At 41.8% G+C, this 16,274-nt stretch overlaps 1 protein-coding gene across 2 annotated transcripts in view; it reads left to right on the top strand.

Annotated features, from left to right (window-relative positions):
* STK4 (serine/threonine kinase 4) overlaps positions 1-16,274 on the top strand; it is a 46,422-nt gene that overhangs the window by 4,290 nt on the left and 25,858 nt on the right. The window contains exons 4-10 of one of the 2 annotated variants that reach the window (XM_048321826.1): positions 1,306-1,420; positions 1,951-2,115; positions 2,511-2,678; positions 3,237-3,374; positions 4,043-4,171; positions 4,598-4,651; positions 6,425-6,611. In XM_048321826.1, coding sequence (XP_048177783.1) covers positions 1,306-1,420; positions 1,951-2,115; positions 2,511-2,678; positions 3,237-3,374; positions 4,043-4,171; positions 4,598-4,651; positions 6,425-6,611 — 956 coding nt within the window. The remainder of the gene's footprint in view (positions 1-1,305; positions 1,421-1,950; positions 2,116-2,510; positions 2,679-3,236; positions 3,375-4,042; positions 4,172-4,597; positions 4,652-6,424; positions 6,612-16,274) is intronic. The other variant, XM_048321827.1, reaches the window with a different exon arrangement.

The raw sequence follows: 16,274 nt of genomic DNA, 5'->3' as shown, positions 1-16,274 counted from the left end.
ATCCCCAGAATGACCTGCTGGCAGCTCTGTGGGCTGATGGTTGTCCCCCTCTCTGCATGTTTTTATGGGAAAAGATGCTGCAGTGACTTAGGCAGTGAAGAGCTTGTGTGTAGGAAAGACCTACCCACAAAGTGTATCCAAGGCTGAAGGTTTAAAATACACTCATTTCTTCTGGTATTACGAATCTGGCCTTAGGAAACACTACTTTGAAGGAATTCCTGCATGGAAAGCCATTTGAAATAAATTACATGAGCAGCTGTAGTCCCAGTCACTTACTCTCTTGCATTCCACTCTCACTGTATTTAAATGAAGATGACTTAGGGGCAGGCAGCAGAGTGTACCTTGAAAAGAAATTGTTCCTGAAAAATCTTACTGTAACTGTAAATCTTACTGTGACTTGAAATGCATTGCTAGGTGTCTCTAAAATTAAGTGTTAGTATTGTAAGGCCTGAAGTGAGACCTTACAGTTGTGAACAGCAGAGGGAGTGAATCCCTGGAGCATCACACTTTCTGTGCAAGCATTAAGGGGCACTGTGCAGTGTGACTGCCTTGCTAGTTTTAGAGTTTTTCATTAGAAGATGTTCAGCAGAGAATAGATTAAACATGGTTTTGTTCCTTAGCTCCATTCCCATCAAATCAGGGACAGTCTTCCTGTTAGTTTCTGCTTTACCCCTTCCAGAGGACACGTGGTTTTTCTCACCAGTGTAACTTAACTAGGTTGTTTGCTTTTTGGGCAGCTAGATAGCTGACTGAGAGAGTCCTAGGTTGTAGTGAGATCCTAAAGTATATCCAGGACTAAACTGTAGAGACAAGTAGGTTCATGTGGTAGTGGGAGAACATTCATCTTAATGAGTGTGATAGCTATTTTCCAGAAAATTGTGGACTTTATTTAGTGTTTCCCTTTAGTTGCAAATGCTCTGCAGCAGCTTTACCAGGGATTCCTGTGGCCTATTTCCCATTCCCTTGTCCTGCCCCAGCACTGACCCTGTTGTAACCTGGTTCAGGGAGCTGAACCAGACTGAGGGCTAATCGCTCCTTGTTTCCGTGGGATTTGTCGGACAGTTTAGCTCCCTGGAGTGACTTACTGGCAGGTCATATGAGCCCTGCTGTGGGAACAGCCTTGGCAGGACCGTGGAAGCCCTGTGCAGAATTCAGGGTGTTCTGGAATACTTTTGGTCACGGTTTCAGTGGCGCTTCAACACTGAGTTTCTAAAACATACTTAGGGTCTCTGCAGTGTATTGTGCCTTTTCAGTGATGCTGGTTACTGGTGTTTGACCCTTTGTTTTTTCCTTCTTTTTTCCTAGTCCTCACGTGGTGAAATACTATGGCAGCTATTTTAAGAACACAGACCTGTGGATAGTCATGGAATACTGTGGTGCTGGATCTGTGTCTGACATTATTCGGTTACGAAATAAAACTGTACGTCCTTTCTCCTTTGGGTGTATGGATGGGAGCATGGGTGTCCAGCAGCTCAAGGAAGCTGAGTAGTTAGGGCATAATTCTCGGTGTTCAGTGCCTGACACAACCATTGGCCATAACTTGAGAGACAGGTGCTTTGTTCCTCTGAAAATGAGAAAGCTGATTACATTGCATTTTGATTACCTGGATAGTTTAATTGGTGGAGAAGGTTTTGGGGTGTTGGCTTTCCTGAAAACCCAGACTGATTCCAAGTAAGACCCTACTTTGCCTTGCTTTGGTTATTGCAGGATAAGAATTTCTAGCTGAGAGAGGACTATGGTATGTGAAATATTGTGGGTGTTTATATGTATGCTGTTTGTGATCTAATTATGCTACATAATGCTGTAAGTCACTCATTTCCCATTGGTATGGCAACCTTTAGTGAAGGCAATTAAGTGGCAATTAGTGAATCTCAGTAAAATACAGACCAAAGCACAAAAGTGCTGTGTCTCAGCCACTGATATGTTGGCAGTAACTCTTCTCTTCTTCAGCTCACAGAGGAAGAAATTGCTACAATAGTGCAGTCAACACTGAAAGGACTCGAGTACCTGCATTTTATGAGGAAAATACACAGGGACATCAAAGCTGGAAATATATTGCTAAATACAGAGGGACATGCTAAACTTGCTGATTTTGGTGTGGCAGGACAGCTTACAGTAAGTAAAAGCAGGGTGGTTTTGTACATTTCAGTTTATCTTTTTAACCTGTGCGTGAGTGTGATGGGATTGTGGAGATTGAGAAATTGTTCGTAGCTGATTTTTAGCACTTTGCATCAACATGAGATGCTAAACCAGCAGCAGATTAGAGCAAATCTTCCTCTGTGGAAGCTGTTACAACTAAATAATGGTTTGCAATAGCATTTGCTGCTTTTTTTAGGATACTTTTGAGTTCTGTGAGCACATTTTAATTCTTCTTTGCAGCATTCCATATTCTAGTCTTGTTGAGTCTAATAATCTGCATGCATGCAGGATAATTAGGGTGATAATTCATTAATGACTGTTTTTGGCTAATACAGTTGCCGTTGTCTGGATCTTTATGCTTCTCTCCTCAGGACACCATGGCAAAGCGGAACACAGTCATAGGGACCCCATTCTGGATGGCTCCAGAAGTGATTCAGGAAATTGGATATAATTGTGTTGCAGACATCTGGTCCCTGGGAATCACTGCAATAGAAATGGCTGAAGGAAAGCCACCATATGCAGATATTCATCCCATGAGGGTAAGGACTGTGGCCTTAAATGTCTTGCTCTGTGGAAAAGGTTTGCTATCATAGCTGGCTGGATCACATGTCAGCATGCAATCTTGCTTTTAATGTATAGGACAAGTTGTTTCCTGTCAGTTCTTTGTACTGTTGATTAAATGAAAAACAGGTCTTTGTCAAGAAGAATCTGCATGGGAATAAAAAAAATCACAGTCGTCGTCTGTTAAGACATAGCTCTGTGTTGGATGTGAAGAAACATATTTTCAGCTGGATTATCCAAAGTGGATTTTTTTTTTTTTTAAATGCAAGCACAAATTTTAAAGACTTAAAATTTCAAATTCACAGTTTTTGGGGCACATAATGGCTCAGCCAGGTGTGAGCACCTAGTGAGAAAAGTCTGTTTTCTTGCTACTTGATCCCTGTGAGCAGATTTGTGTGTAATACTGTCACAAACTCCTCACAGGCAGCACCTTGAAAAGTCCACTCTTCTTTAGTACCAGCGTGTATTTGCTTGTATTTATATTGAATTGTTGGTTTTAAGCTTTGTTGTGGAAATCTGGAATATTCTGCTTTCAGGCAATTTTCATGATTCCTACCAATCCGCCTCCAACATTCCGGAAACCAGAGCTCTGGTCGGACAATTTTACAGACTTTGTGAAGCAGTGTCTTGTGAAGAGCCCGGAGCAGCGAGCCACTGCAACACAGCTGCTGCAGGTCTGCCTTTTCTTAGGAGAACATGAGCTCTGGGGGAGGCTTGCCCGGGGTAGGCCGTGCTGTGTGGCTCTTGAGATGTTGGTTTCATTTCTTGCTACTCCTGCTCATTACAGATTTTACTTTTTAATAACTCATTTTAAAAATCTCACGCTCAACTTCAACTTTTCAGTTCTTCTCTAAGAACCAGTCTGACTTCAACTTCCTTTGTCTTCTCTGGGTTGTTTTGGCTTTTGGAGTTTGTTGTTGGTTTGCTGGTTTTGTTTGGTTTGGATTTGTTGTTTTACTTTCAAATTCCCACCAGCACTGCCAAGAAACTGTCTCTTAGAACACTAAACAGGGCAGGCTAAATGTAAGTGGTTGCTCAGAATGTTCCAGACATGGTAATGGTCTGTGTAATTGGTTCTTGACAGCTAAGCTAAGGAGAGAAGTAAGTGAAGTTGTGGGAGGGGAATGAGCCCAAAGTCTCACATCAGTAGTGCCCTTGGAGCCTGCTCTTGTTTGGAGGGTGGAAGGCCTCCTTCCTGTGCCAAACAGAAGAACTGGATCTTTATTTTAGTAATGTTTCGAGTTAAACTGTAATTTTATTTGAAGTAGGCCATAGTAACAGTGTTTTACTGTTATATCCTGCTTTGGATGCAATGCTTATTTGTTTTTAAAATATTTCTCAGCATCCATTTGTTAAAAGTGCCAAAGGAGTATCAATTCTGCGGGACCTAATTAATGAAGCAATGGACATCAAGCTGAAACGCCAAGAGGCACAACAGCGTGAACTCGATCAAGAGGATGAAGAAAATTCAGTGAGTATTTAATAGCAACAATGTGCAAAGTCCAAACTCTTGCTCCTTTCATAAGGCTTAACTGCTTTGGGTTTTGTTTTTGCAATATTTTGTCCAATTGCCAGTGGATTTGACTTAGTTCTGGAGTTTTCTATTTTATGACTGGATAACCCGATGTTTGGTCCCTGCTCAAGCTGTATTTGAGTGGGACAGATGGCATGTGTGGGGTACTGTTCACCTAATAATGTAGCTTGAGAGCTGGGGTTGAGCAGGCCTACAAAGTACTGCATGCAGAAGACTTGGTAACATTTTCCCAGTTGGATTAAATTATTTATGCAGTAGTGAGAATTTTTTCATTGTAGACTGCTCTCCTCGTTTGGAATAATAATATCATCTCTGATGTTCTGTGATACAAGTCTGTTGTGTTGTTTTACTGTTGTGCTTTAGAACATCCCTTATAGAAACTTTCTTCTACACAAGAGCAACCGTCAGAAGCCTGAGGTGAGGGCACGGGAAGTGTTCAGGACTTGCTGTGAATTTCGGTTCGGCTCTTTGTTTCAGTGGTTACAGCATGTGAATTTGGGAAGCATGTTGAAAGCTGGTTTTTGAGCCTCTGCCTGCTTCAGCCTGAATAAATGAAATGGGCAACACAAGGTCTTGTGTGCCAGCCCTCTTCAGGGGTGACACTTGAACAGCATGGTCCATGGCATCTGTGCTGAACACATTGTGCATCTGGTTTTGCAGTCTAGGACTGGATATTTATTCAGTGTGGAAGTAACTTTATTGGTCATGTTGCCATGATGTCAATTCTATGAGTACTGTCCCTACCCTGAGTTTTGTCTTTGTCATCCCTTCTTCATTTCTGACTGATCTGGGGTCACAATGCTGAGAGGTAATGTCTGTGTAGTGGAGTTGAGTCCTCTCTGTTGGTGTGTGTGTTTTCCTGAAGCTTCTCTACTCCGTGTCTGCTAGCAGAAAAGTTTCCCAAAAACTTCCCAAGTGCTATGGAAACTTCTGATGTAGTCCTTTGTTAAATGATGTGTAGCTAACAAATTTATTACTTCCTCTCACCCACTCAACTCCACACAAAATTACTTTTTCTCTATTAACATCTTGTGTGATTTTCTCCTCTCTTGCTATTGGTTTTGAGGTTGGGAAGTAAATTTTACAGACACTCTTGACACAACAGGTAAAACACTTGGAGCACTAGAATGTGGAGAGGTGAATTCTCTCTTTCCATGACATTGAGATGGAGTACTACAGCTTGATGTGCAATAGCTGTGTGTTTTCCCTCTAACACAGATCAGTAAGGCCATGGTCAGACATTCTGAGAACCAAACATGAGCATCTCATCTACTGTAAACCTAGAAAGGGCTTCAGTTCATGCAGTTGCATAGCTGGTCCACATTTCCAAGAAACCAAATGGATTGTGGGAATCTTGACCCTGTTCTCCATGAAATCCTAGTCACAATACACACTTAGTGAAGCACACACCACCTGATGAAACTGCCACCTTTGGCTAACGTAACTCTCTGCCAGGAAGTTGTTCTGCCATAACTGGTTTGAAGAGGTTATATTTTCCTACAGGCAGTCTCTTAAGCCTTGGCAGCAGGAATTCCAATTTCTATTATTAGTCCCTTACAACAAATGGAAAGATAAAAAGTAATTTTCATTGAAAAAAGTTACCAAACCTTGATAATTTATTTGAATCCTTTTTAAAGGTTTGCAAATGCAGTTCATTTTTCTTCAGTGCTACTGAGGTTTATAACGAGTAAAATTGCCTAAATGTTAAAAATAGAAAAAAAGTAGGATGAGGGGGGTTTCTTTCCATGTGCCACATACTCTCCAGACTTAGACCAGGTGGTGTCAAGTAACTGGTGACTCCTCAGTGAGCTGGACCACTGGAGACAGTGGGTTAGGGTCAGCTCTCAGAACTGCCAGCGTGAATAGAAACACTAACGACTGACTGAGTGTTCTAATCTACTCTTACGGACACTTCACCAGCTCAGAAATGAGATACAACTTGCACTGAGAAGTCTCTGCTGATTATTTATCTGTTTTATTATTTATCATGCTGGCAGAAAAGTACTCATTAGTTTTCATTACCTGTTTGGAGATGACAGGGAGAGAACAAAGTGCATAAACCAAATGTTGCTTCTGTGTGTGTCTGGAAAAATCTCTGAATTAGTGTGACTTGCCAGTGTCCTTCAATACAGACATTCTTCATGGGACTTCACCACCAGTAAAATCTGTATTTGTGGCATGTTTGAACAGGAGGAGGATGAGACGGATTCGGGTACCATGGTACGGGCGAGTGGAGATGAAACTGGCACAATCAGAGCTGTGAACACCATGAGTGATGGAGCCAACACCATGATAGAACACGATGGCACCCTGGAGTCCCAGCTGGGCACAATGGTCATCAACACAGAGGAGGAAGAGGAGGAGGGCACCATGAAAAGTAAGAAAACATCTCTGACTTCTAGAATATTAAATCTTCGTGTGGGCTATGATATGTATTCCCAACCTGCTTTGATGTTTTTGGTAGATTATTGTGTCTTTTGGTTGTAGGGAGCCAAAACTCTTAGGTCAGTGCCCTCTGGCAGCAGAGAAACCTTTCTAGGTCCAACTTTCAAGCCATGCTTTGTAGTCATGCACGTGGTCTAGCTGATGTGCACAATTTCCACAGGCTTTTGTGTTAATCAAATAAGATCTGATTCTAGCTAGTAATCTTTTTTTGTGTCAGTTCTTTTTTGCTGGTTCTGTATTTTTACACAGAATGTAGAGGGGGACTCTAACAAAGGGTTGATCACAAAATGTGTGTTGCTTTAGATGCTGATGTGGCTGTAACCTGGCATCTGAAAGCAGTAAGTCTGTTTTAGGATTGATGCATCCAATGAAGAGCCAGATTTATGAAATGACAAATATCTTGCAGGCTTCAAGCACAGCAGGACACGCAGTGGGAGGGGTTGGCATCTCTCTAGACTGGTGTGTTTCTTTAGTGTTACTGTAATCACTGAGGGCGACCGAATGAGCTCTGTTGCTGTTTCAGACATGCAAGTTGAAATCCATTCTGCCCTAAAAGAGGAAAGCTTACTGAAGCTACAATCCTTGTCAGAGAATGTAAGATTTAGAATTATGTGACTGGTAGTCTGTGGAAGACCTTACAGCTTGAGCTGGAAAAGGGTTGAAAATGTTTCTTTGATTAAAGAAATGGCAGGGAAAGCCTTCCTGGAAAAGTATGACTTCAAGAAGAGGAATCTTTTCTGAATTATGGATTCTCATAGAAATCTGTTCCCACTGGTTTGTTAACCTCACAGTTCTGAGGCAGAGGTAGTCAGGGATGACTCAACTGGCCAGCCTGAATGTTTGTTTGCTCAAGGACTGGGGAAAGTGCTGACTGGGGGCTCAGCAGTACTCAAATATGACCATCACACGCAAGCCTTATTCTTTTGGCTTTGGCACTGCTTCCAAAGACTTCCTTGGCCATCTGATATTGAGCCTTTAGCTATTCTTCACAGGAGTTTGGAAAAATCCTTTCCTCAGGAATTTCTGTGTTGAAACCTTCTTCCCTGTCAGGGCCCTTTGAAGCTTGTGGAACGATGCTGGGTTTGAGAGTGAAATTTCAGCAGAATCCCTTTAAAGATTTTTCCAAGCTTTGATAAACATGACTCAGGACATCAAAACCCAGAGGTGTCAGTCCGTGTAGCAGCTTGGGGCGACAAAGACGATGGTGGGGTGGAACAAGGTCGATCTAGCAAGGAGATGGATGGATGCTTAGAGTAGCTAAAATGTCATCCAAAGAAAGGGACATTTCAACAGTATTAAATAAACCTGGTGAAGCTGCAGTTTCTTTACGAGCAGACAGCACTGATAGTTTCTCATCATCAGCGTGTACTGTTCCATTTCATGGCTCACAATACAAGAGGTTTTGCTGTCTGGTGCTCCTGCACTGCCAGCACTGTGTAAGTGAAGCACCTCTTGAGTTTATCTTCCGTGTTTGACATGTGCTTATCTTCTCACTATCTTTTTAAGACTGCATTGCTTGTAACTCAAAAGCACCTCGTGCTGCCTGTGAAGTGGTGTTCAGAGGCTCGAGGAGATGCCTTTGATAGTATCTCTTTTGCAAGGGCACGCTCTGGTTTTGAGCAGAACGAGTTATGAGGATGCAGCGGTGCCTTTAGCACAGGGCAGTCTCCACCCTCAAGAGGGAGCTCCACAACAAGCTCCGACACTCGACATCTCCGTGACTGGAAAGGGGAGTTCTTATCTTAAACCCTCCTTCAGGCTTTTTAAAAACTCCCGTGTTCTTCAGCTGCTGCTGTGCAAGGTGTTCTCAGCTGGGGGTGTGGCAGAGGGGCTGGAGGAGGCATTTGGAGGTCCTGGCTGCAGGTGGTGGCTGACACAGGGACCACTTCCATGCCCGTGGGCTTCACACAGGGATGCCCAGTGAGCCCACTCTCTGCTGCAGGTTATGCTGCATTTTGACTGCTTGTAGCTTCATTCCAGCAAATCTGATGTTAATGAAAATAATACTTCCTTAACACCTTTTTCTCCTCCTTGCTTGGTAGTGTAGCTCTGAAATACTGGCTGCTGCATAGAGTAGTTCCCAGTTTTTTGGGGGGGATGCTAGGCAGTGCCTCTGAGCAGCTTCCCCCTCATGAGAATTGCCTGCAGCTCCGTTTTTCAGCTTGCCATTTACATATTCATAACATTCAGTTAAATGGATTTAGCCCTAAAGCTCATCAGCCTGCTGCAGAACCCTCTGGAGCAAGTGGTTTTTTGTAATCTTAAATATAAATATAATAATGCTGTTGGGGAATAACAGAGTTTGAAGGAGTTTCATTGATTCGTATTTTTAAAGACATCTATATATTTTTTTGGCAGTTTGTGTTATGACTCACAATAGAACCTATTTTTAAGTCAATAAAAAACTTCTGGGTTTTTTTTACATGGCATTACAGCTTTCCTAGGTGTCCTGGGCTTCTTAACTGCAGGTTTCTGCAGTTGTGTTCTAGCCCTTCTTTCTAATTAAAAAAAAAAAATCTGTGTCTTAACTAGTTTTTTGTTTGGTTGTATTTCTTTTTAATGTCAAAAGTGTTTAAAGCATCATGTTTCAATGTTTTATAGATAGGATTGTCTTAGAAATCTCTAGCATACAACTTGCAGTAGCCTTGAAAGTGCAAACAACTTCCAGTAGACTTGAAAGTGATTATTGCATAAATCAATTTGTGACTTCTTAGGCTCAGAGGAATCTTAAATTCCAGTATTTTACATTGTAGGGGAAGTTTTGTTTTGCGGTCAATTGAGCTGTAATTGTGTTTGCTTAAAATCTTTCATTTGCTTGGCTTTATTCTGGGCACTCAATATAAATAGTCAGGCAGCATTAAAAATGTCACTGTGACATTCTGTTACACATTCTGAAAGCACTCAAGTGATTGCCTGAGACCGCAGATTCTAAATTGTGCTGCGACACATTTTACTTCTAAATCGATTGCTGAAAGATTACTTATGGATTGCAGTTAAACCATTCCAGGAAAACTTTAAATGTAGCTGGAGAACTATAGATGAGCAATGATTTGTAATGACAGGCATTTCCATTGTGCTCGAGAGCTGGAATAACTTTTGAGCTGTTAATATGTCTGGAAGTGTCCTTTTTTAATTTTTCTATGAGAGAATATACAGTGCTAGTAAACAGGGCAGCATTTTTTACTCTTCATGCTTTTACTCTTCCTTTTTCTGCTTTACTTGCTGTATTTGTTTAGATAGTGGAATCTTGGCATGAATTTGTCTCTTTGATTTAAAGAGTGGAACATAATTTTATAATAATGTTGCCTTCCTTGAGCACTGCAATATGATCAGATCCAAGTGAAATTGGATCTAGTTTGTCTGGTACTAGAGTCTGCCCTATTTTCTCTGTTAAAATACATCTTGCTTGTTTAAACATCAAATAATTGGTGAATTATATTGGAGAGTGCAGAACTGCCAGCAGTAGTGTGAGTTGGGCTGTCTGGTCTTTGGGTTGAGATGAATGAGGAACCTGGAGACAGGGGAGGGATTGTGGGTGTGGGTTTTTTGTTCGTGTGGCACACACTCAGTACAGTGTGTGGTGCAGGGGTAGACCAGAAGCTTTAATAGCACTGTTGTCTCTACCTTGGTCATGTAATGTGCTGGTAAAAATTCTTTAGAGTTTGTAAGTGTTTAAAATAAAAAAATTTAGGCTTTGTTCTTACACAGTTAGGGGGTTGTTGTGCTTTTACCATGCCCACACTGCTAAGCATGGTTGTGTAATTTTAAAAAAGTATTTCCCCTTTTGAGGGGGAATTGGGCTTCATTAGCAAATTAAATGAGCTAAGATGCAAACTTGGCAATTTCCTATTTGAAAAATGATTCAGAGTAAGCTTGTCATCTTGGTGGCTGTGTGAGACATCCAGTGGGTGACACTTAAACCTAAGCCAGAGAAACGTTTCCGCCAAGGCTCGGGAAACGTTTCTTCCCCATGAATTAACCTGAGATTTTTCACGTAAAGCAATGACTGTAAAAGCTGCAGCGTGAGCAGCAGAATGAGTATGGGTGGCAGAAGGATTATGTGATTGCATTAATATTGTAATTGACTAAAGTATTACTGGGGTATAGCTGAGGTAGCCATAGATGATATCATCATCTGTCCAGAAAAGTGCAGTGGCACGTTATCCAAATTGCTCATGCAGCTACTGTGGAGAATAACTCCATGTCCTGTCAGGATTTACATCATGTGTGCGTCAAAGATACTGGCCAAAGGTGCTTGTTTTGCCTCTGGTTTTCTCCATAGACAATAATAGCTCTTTGCAGCAGCTTCCCACTACTTAGTGTTATTAATGTCCAGTGGTACAGTTCTGTGTTTAAAGCAAATTGGTCCATTTAGCCATAATTGAACCATAAAACACTCTCAGCATTATGCATTTAAATAACATGCTGCTTATACAAACTCCTACATTGATTAAATTGTTCTCGAACTGTAAGAATCATCCTGCTGCCACTCTTGGGGTGTGGAGAATACAAATCTTCACAGAGAAGTGTTCCTGTTGCTTTTTGACCTCGAATAGCAGCCTTGCTGGCAAGCTTGACATAAGCAGTGGCCAGTAAAATTTGTGTAGGAGTATGAAGCTGTGTGAACGTGCAGACAGCATTTCTGAGGGATGGGAGGAGTTGTGTGTGCTGTCATTTTGTTGTAGAGTTTTTGCTGTGTGTTTTGTTTTTCCTTTCCTTCCTTTCCTACACTGGCCCTAGTAATTGAAATAGTGGCTCTGTGCAGGCTGAAGCATGAAGAGGAGTTAAGTCCAGGATCCAAGTGGGATGCTTGTCCACCTTTGGCTGTCCTGCATATTTGACAAAGCTTCAATGCTAAGACAAAGTTAATTATCTGTTTATATTTTCAGTGATACTGAAATTGGAGAAAGGATGTGTGTGTTCAGTAGAGTTACTTTTGCTGGTGTTAGCAACTTATTGTTGAGCACTCCTGTATTTGGTATGGTGGGGAATAGAAAGTAGGGGATTTTTTATTTTTTTCCTGGACAGAAACATTTTTCTTGGAGAAGATGGGAGGTGTGGCTAACAGGGTCCTGAGCACTGTACAAGAGGCAGTGTGCTTCAGGACACTCAACCAAGAGACAGAGTAGTAGTAAATCACTAAGTAAGTACATCTCTGTCCCATGCACGTTCGTGCATTTGCACATCCAGGCAAACTGGAGCCTACCTGTCTCTTCTAAGAATAAACTCACTCCCTACTGGATCAAAATAAACCCTGGAGAAAGCCTTACTCCTGAGCAGGAATAAGAAAAAGTGTAAACTCTTAAATTCCTTCATTGCAGAAGTTCAAAACCAAATTTGTTTTTACCAGCAGATTTTTCAAGCTTTGGGGGAAAGAAATGTTCATTGCAGTGTTGTTTTCTGTTCTCTCTAGATAAGCAAATGAGTTTCTGGCTTATGAATAGAAAGGGAGTTGGGAAGTGCTTACTTGGTTCTGTGCCATCTGGGGAGCCTGAGCTGTTACCCACAGGTGCTGGATGTGAAGACTACATCCCTGCTGATGAGGTTGTTTCTCATTTAGATTTATCAGGAGCTGAGCCAGAGGATGCAGAATAGGAAATGTTCACTTCTTTCTCAATGCACCTTCACATCTCCCTGCCTGTCACATGCTGTGGCTGCTGGACTAAATTAGCAATTCAAGCTAATGAGGTGAAAGACATGAGGTGTCCACTGAAAATCTGTGATGGAGGAAGAAAGCTGCTCTATATTTATAATCATGTCTGAGATTTAAAGCAAAAGAGATATAAGAGGAGGTAGCCTGGTCTTAAGCACCTTCAATTACTGTGAGGATTTCCTCCCCTATTTTTGGAAGGGTTCTCACTAGAAATGTTACAGCTTTGGGTGTGTTGATGCTCTTCTCCTTAGATGTCTTTCACACCTTATTCATTAAGAGATTTAGGTTGATTCTTATGTTCATTTAGGAGTTTCTTATTAATAGCAGAACCTGTTGGGAGTGTTTTGCTTTGATTTAATTTGAGATAGGCCATAATTATGGGGAGATTTGTCCTCATAAAGAGATAAAAAGTGTTACGTGTTCTGCTTTTAATATGAGGAAATTTCAGCTCCTCTTGCCATGGGATGAACTTATTAATGATGGAGCAATTTTTGCTCTGGTTGAATAATTTGACATCTCTCTGCTCTGCTGCTTAAAATGACTCAGTCCTCTTCAGACTGTACAAATTATGCTGTCCAGCTGCTAAAGTTCATCTGTGATCTCTAAAAAATAGCCCGAGGCAAATAAAACTGCAGTTCCATTTGAAATTTAATATTAATGAAGCATTGCTTACACATGACCATCAGGCACTTTTTTGTGCATCCTAAATACGTATTTTCAGTCTTAAAGTTACATAATTGAATATAAAGCAGCAGCAGCTTACTGAGGCTAGTGAGGACTAAGGCTTTGTAGAGATTGCAGCCTCTGAATTTTTGACAAATACACATACATGTACCAAGGATCACATTCTAGTTCAAAATCCCTAATGTAGTAATTGATTGCTTCATTGTTGTTGATTTATGTCAGGTTCATAGTAAATTAATTTGTAGCATTATCTCCTGACTGTTCCCAGCCATAACTCCAGCTCCAGTTTTTGTGGTATGGGGAGGAATCTGATCATTGTGACTTCAAGAACGGGTATTTAAGTATTAACTGTATGAACTGGCTTGAGTGAAGTGCACAAAAAATGTGTTCCTGAGGTTATCTTACGGTCCCTCTCATGGCAAGCTTTGTAACTCCAGAATATTCACCCTAGGTAGACCTTAGCAATCCCTTTCAAGAGGAAAGAATAATAAAACAAGGATTCTTCTGATGTCAAGTTTGAGTAGAGAAGAATAATTTTAGAGAAAAGCAGAAATTTTAGTTTCATTGCTCAGCAAGCCTGTTCAGATAGATAGAAGGACTTTGTAAATCTCCCTTTCTTTTTGAAAGCATCCTTTGAAGCTTGTGAGCTTCTGAAAATTTTCAATTGTGAGAGCTAATTTGACAAAATCAACGAAATGAGTCTTTTGATTTCTGGGGCTAGATGATAGCAAATGATCTGGTTTCATGGATATTCTTTGCTGCTGGGAATGAAAAGTAAATGTCTTGCTGGTTTGATTGACTGGGCTGTTTCTTCTTTATCATTCTCCTTTCTCTGCAGCATCATATGGAAATGCAAATGACTTGGAGGCTCTCCACACCTTCTTTGTCATCTTTTTCTCCATGTGAGGTGCTCTGTATGCTGCAGTCAGCCCCTAAGACTGACCTGTTCCATTTCCTCAGCTATTCAGACAGGTGACATTTTTGGAAAGGAGCAGATTGTTCAGTTTTTTCCTTGCACCTTGCCCTTGCTGTAGCCTGGCAGGGGAGAGGATCCAGTGCTGGCTTCTTGCAGAGCCCTGTCTGTACCTGTCAGTTGTCTTTTGTCTTGTCTGGGCTGTTTGTGCTTGGAGAGGGACTGTCCCAGCTTGCACACGACCCTGTGCAGTTGGGCATGGCTTTCCAGTGCTGAAGGATACCACAGAATTCAAAGTTCACAGGGGTATTTGTTGTGCCCAACTTACAGCATTCTCTACCTTTGGACCTCCTAGTTTCACCCCTTTTTCTGTCCTCAGACACAACAGTACTGATATTATTACACTTTTTAAACATGACTTTAAAACCAGGCAACACCCTTGAGTTTTCCATGGGGGGCTTCTCCTCTTCACAGGACGCAGGCTGAGCTTGGAGCAGCCCTCCCAGTGCCTGTGGCTCTGCACAGCCACTCTGAACCTGCAATTCTGCAGTCAGTTGGACCAGCCCCAGCAGAGCTGTGGTGTTCCATTTGTGTAATTAATATAGCTCCTAAAAGATGACTGTGTATCTAAATGATAGACCTTTAATGGCTCCAGGGAGCTCTCATGGCTCATCTTCATAAGCAACTCTTTAGATTCCAAAATAGATGCAACAGTGAAGCCCTTCTTGTCACCACAGGGTGACCTTCTCATAAAAGGTTCTTCTCTACCACAGTTGTGATCTCACTTTCTGTCTATGTTCATCTTTTAGCCTAACCCTATAAAATTAGGAAGTTAAATGCTTTTTGGCACAGACACGTTTGGTGCGGTGTCATCTCTCAGCAGCATCTGCTTCTGCAAATAGCAGGGATCGATTTTTGTCTTTGGCTGCCTGTTATCAAAATTTTAAAGATATAGTAGTGTGGCTCTTGTGTTGAATTAATAGCAGGTCATCTTTGGAAAGATGACACTGCTGTTAAGTGCTAAGACTGACGAAAAGAAATTCAGTTGTGCTGGGATGATAATTGATGTGGTGTAATGTCTTTCTGTCTCTGGGAGCATTTCTGTCAGTCTTGCTGCATCCACACCCCTACAGAGATCATAGCAGCAACTAAAATTTCAGATATCTTAGATTGGCATCACAGTTACTTCTCCTTTTATATTACCCTGGGTTTTTTTCCCCATTTTCTTTGTCAGTTAGCAATCTCTGCTTTATATCAGCTAAAAAACAAAGGAACACTAAGATGCAGTGTTATATGTTGATGAGTGGAAATGTACTTAAGTTGGTGACTAAATGTACTTAAATTGGTGACTAAATGTACTTAAATTGATGACTAAATGTACTTAAATTGATGACTAAGTGTTGCTTGTGTTTGCAAGGCCTGAGGTGACTGCAGGGTTAGAGGGGTCTGATGGTGGCTGTGAAGAGTGTGTGCCACAAAAGCACTTGGGTGGGCAGGGAGCTCTGGCACTCATCAGTCTGATGCCCTGTGTGGAATTGTCCCTGGAATTGGACAACTACAATGTCAGATCTGGTTGCTCAAGGCCTTGCAAAGTCACTCCAGTCCCATTCTGTTGCACAACCATCCCTGTTGTGAAACTTTCTTCCTTGTGTTCAGCCGAGTCACCCTTTGCTGCAGTTCAGTTCCCCTCATCCTCTCACTGGGAGAGTGAGGAGGTCACACAAAAAGTTCATTGTCCTGCACTTCAGGAGAGCAGATTTTGGCCTCTTCAGGAATAAGCTTGGTAGAGTGTCATGGGATAAAGTTGTGGAGGGAAAAGGGGCCCAAAAAAGCTGGTTCATATCCAAGGCTAACTTCCTCCAAGCTCAGGAGTGATGCATCCTGACAAAGGGAAAGTCAGGCAAAAGTGCCATGAGGCCTGCATGGATGAACAAGGGACTCCTGGACAAACTCAGCCACAAAAAGGAAGTGTACAGAGGGTAGAAGCAAGGACAGGTAGCCTGGGAGAAATACAAAGAGATTGTCCGAGCCACGGGTCAGGTCAGGAAAGCTAAAACCCTGATAGAATTAAATATGGCCAGGAACATCAAGGGCAGCAAGAAAATCTTCTATAGGTACTTAATTTTCCCTGTTCTTCCTTTTATCACTGACAACACTGAGCTGTGTGGTGCAGTTGACATGCTGGAGGGAAGGGATGCCATCCAGAGGGACCTGGGCACACTGGAGAGGTGGGACTCAGCAAATCTCTTCTGCCAAGTGCACATACTGCAGTTCTTGGTAAAACACAAGATGTGAGGAAATGAGCATGATTATTTTAACTGACACTCAGAATGAAGCTCTGTTTT

Source organism: Corvus hawaiiensis, chromosome 17 (genome assembly GCF_020740725.1).
Source record: "Corvus hawaiiensis isolate bCorHaw1 chromosome 17, bCorHaw1.pri.cur, whole genome shotgun sequence".
Taxonomy (NCBI): Eukaryota; Metazoa; Chordata; class Aves; order Passeriformes; family Corvidae; genus Corvus; species Corvus hawaiiensis.
Note: the sequence above shows the minus strand (reverse complement) of the source record. Positions and strands in the feature narration are given on the sequence as shown.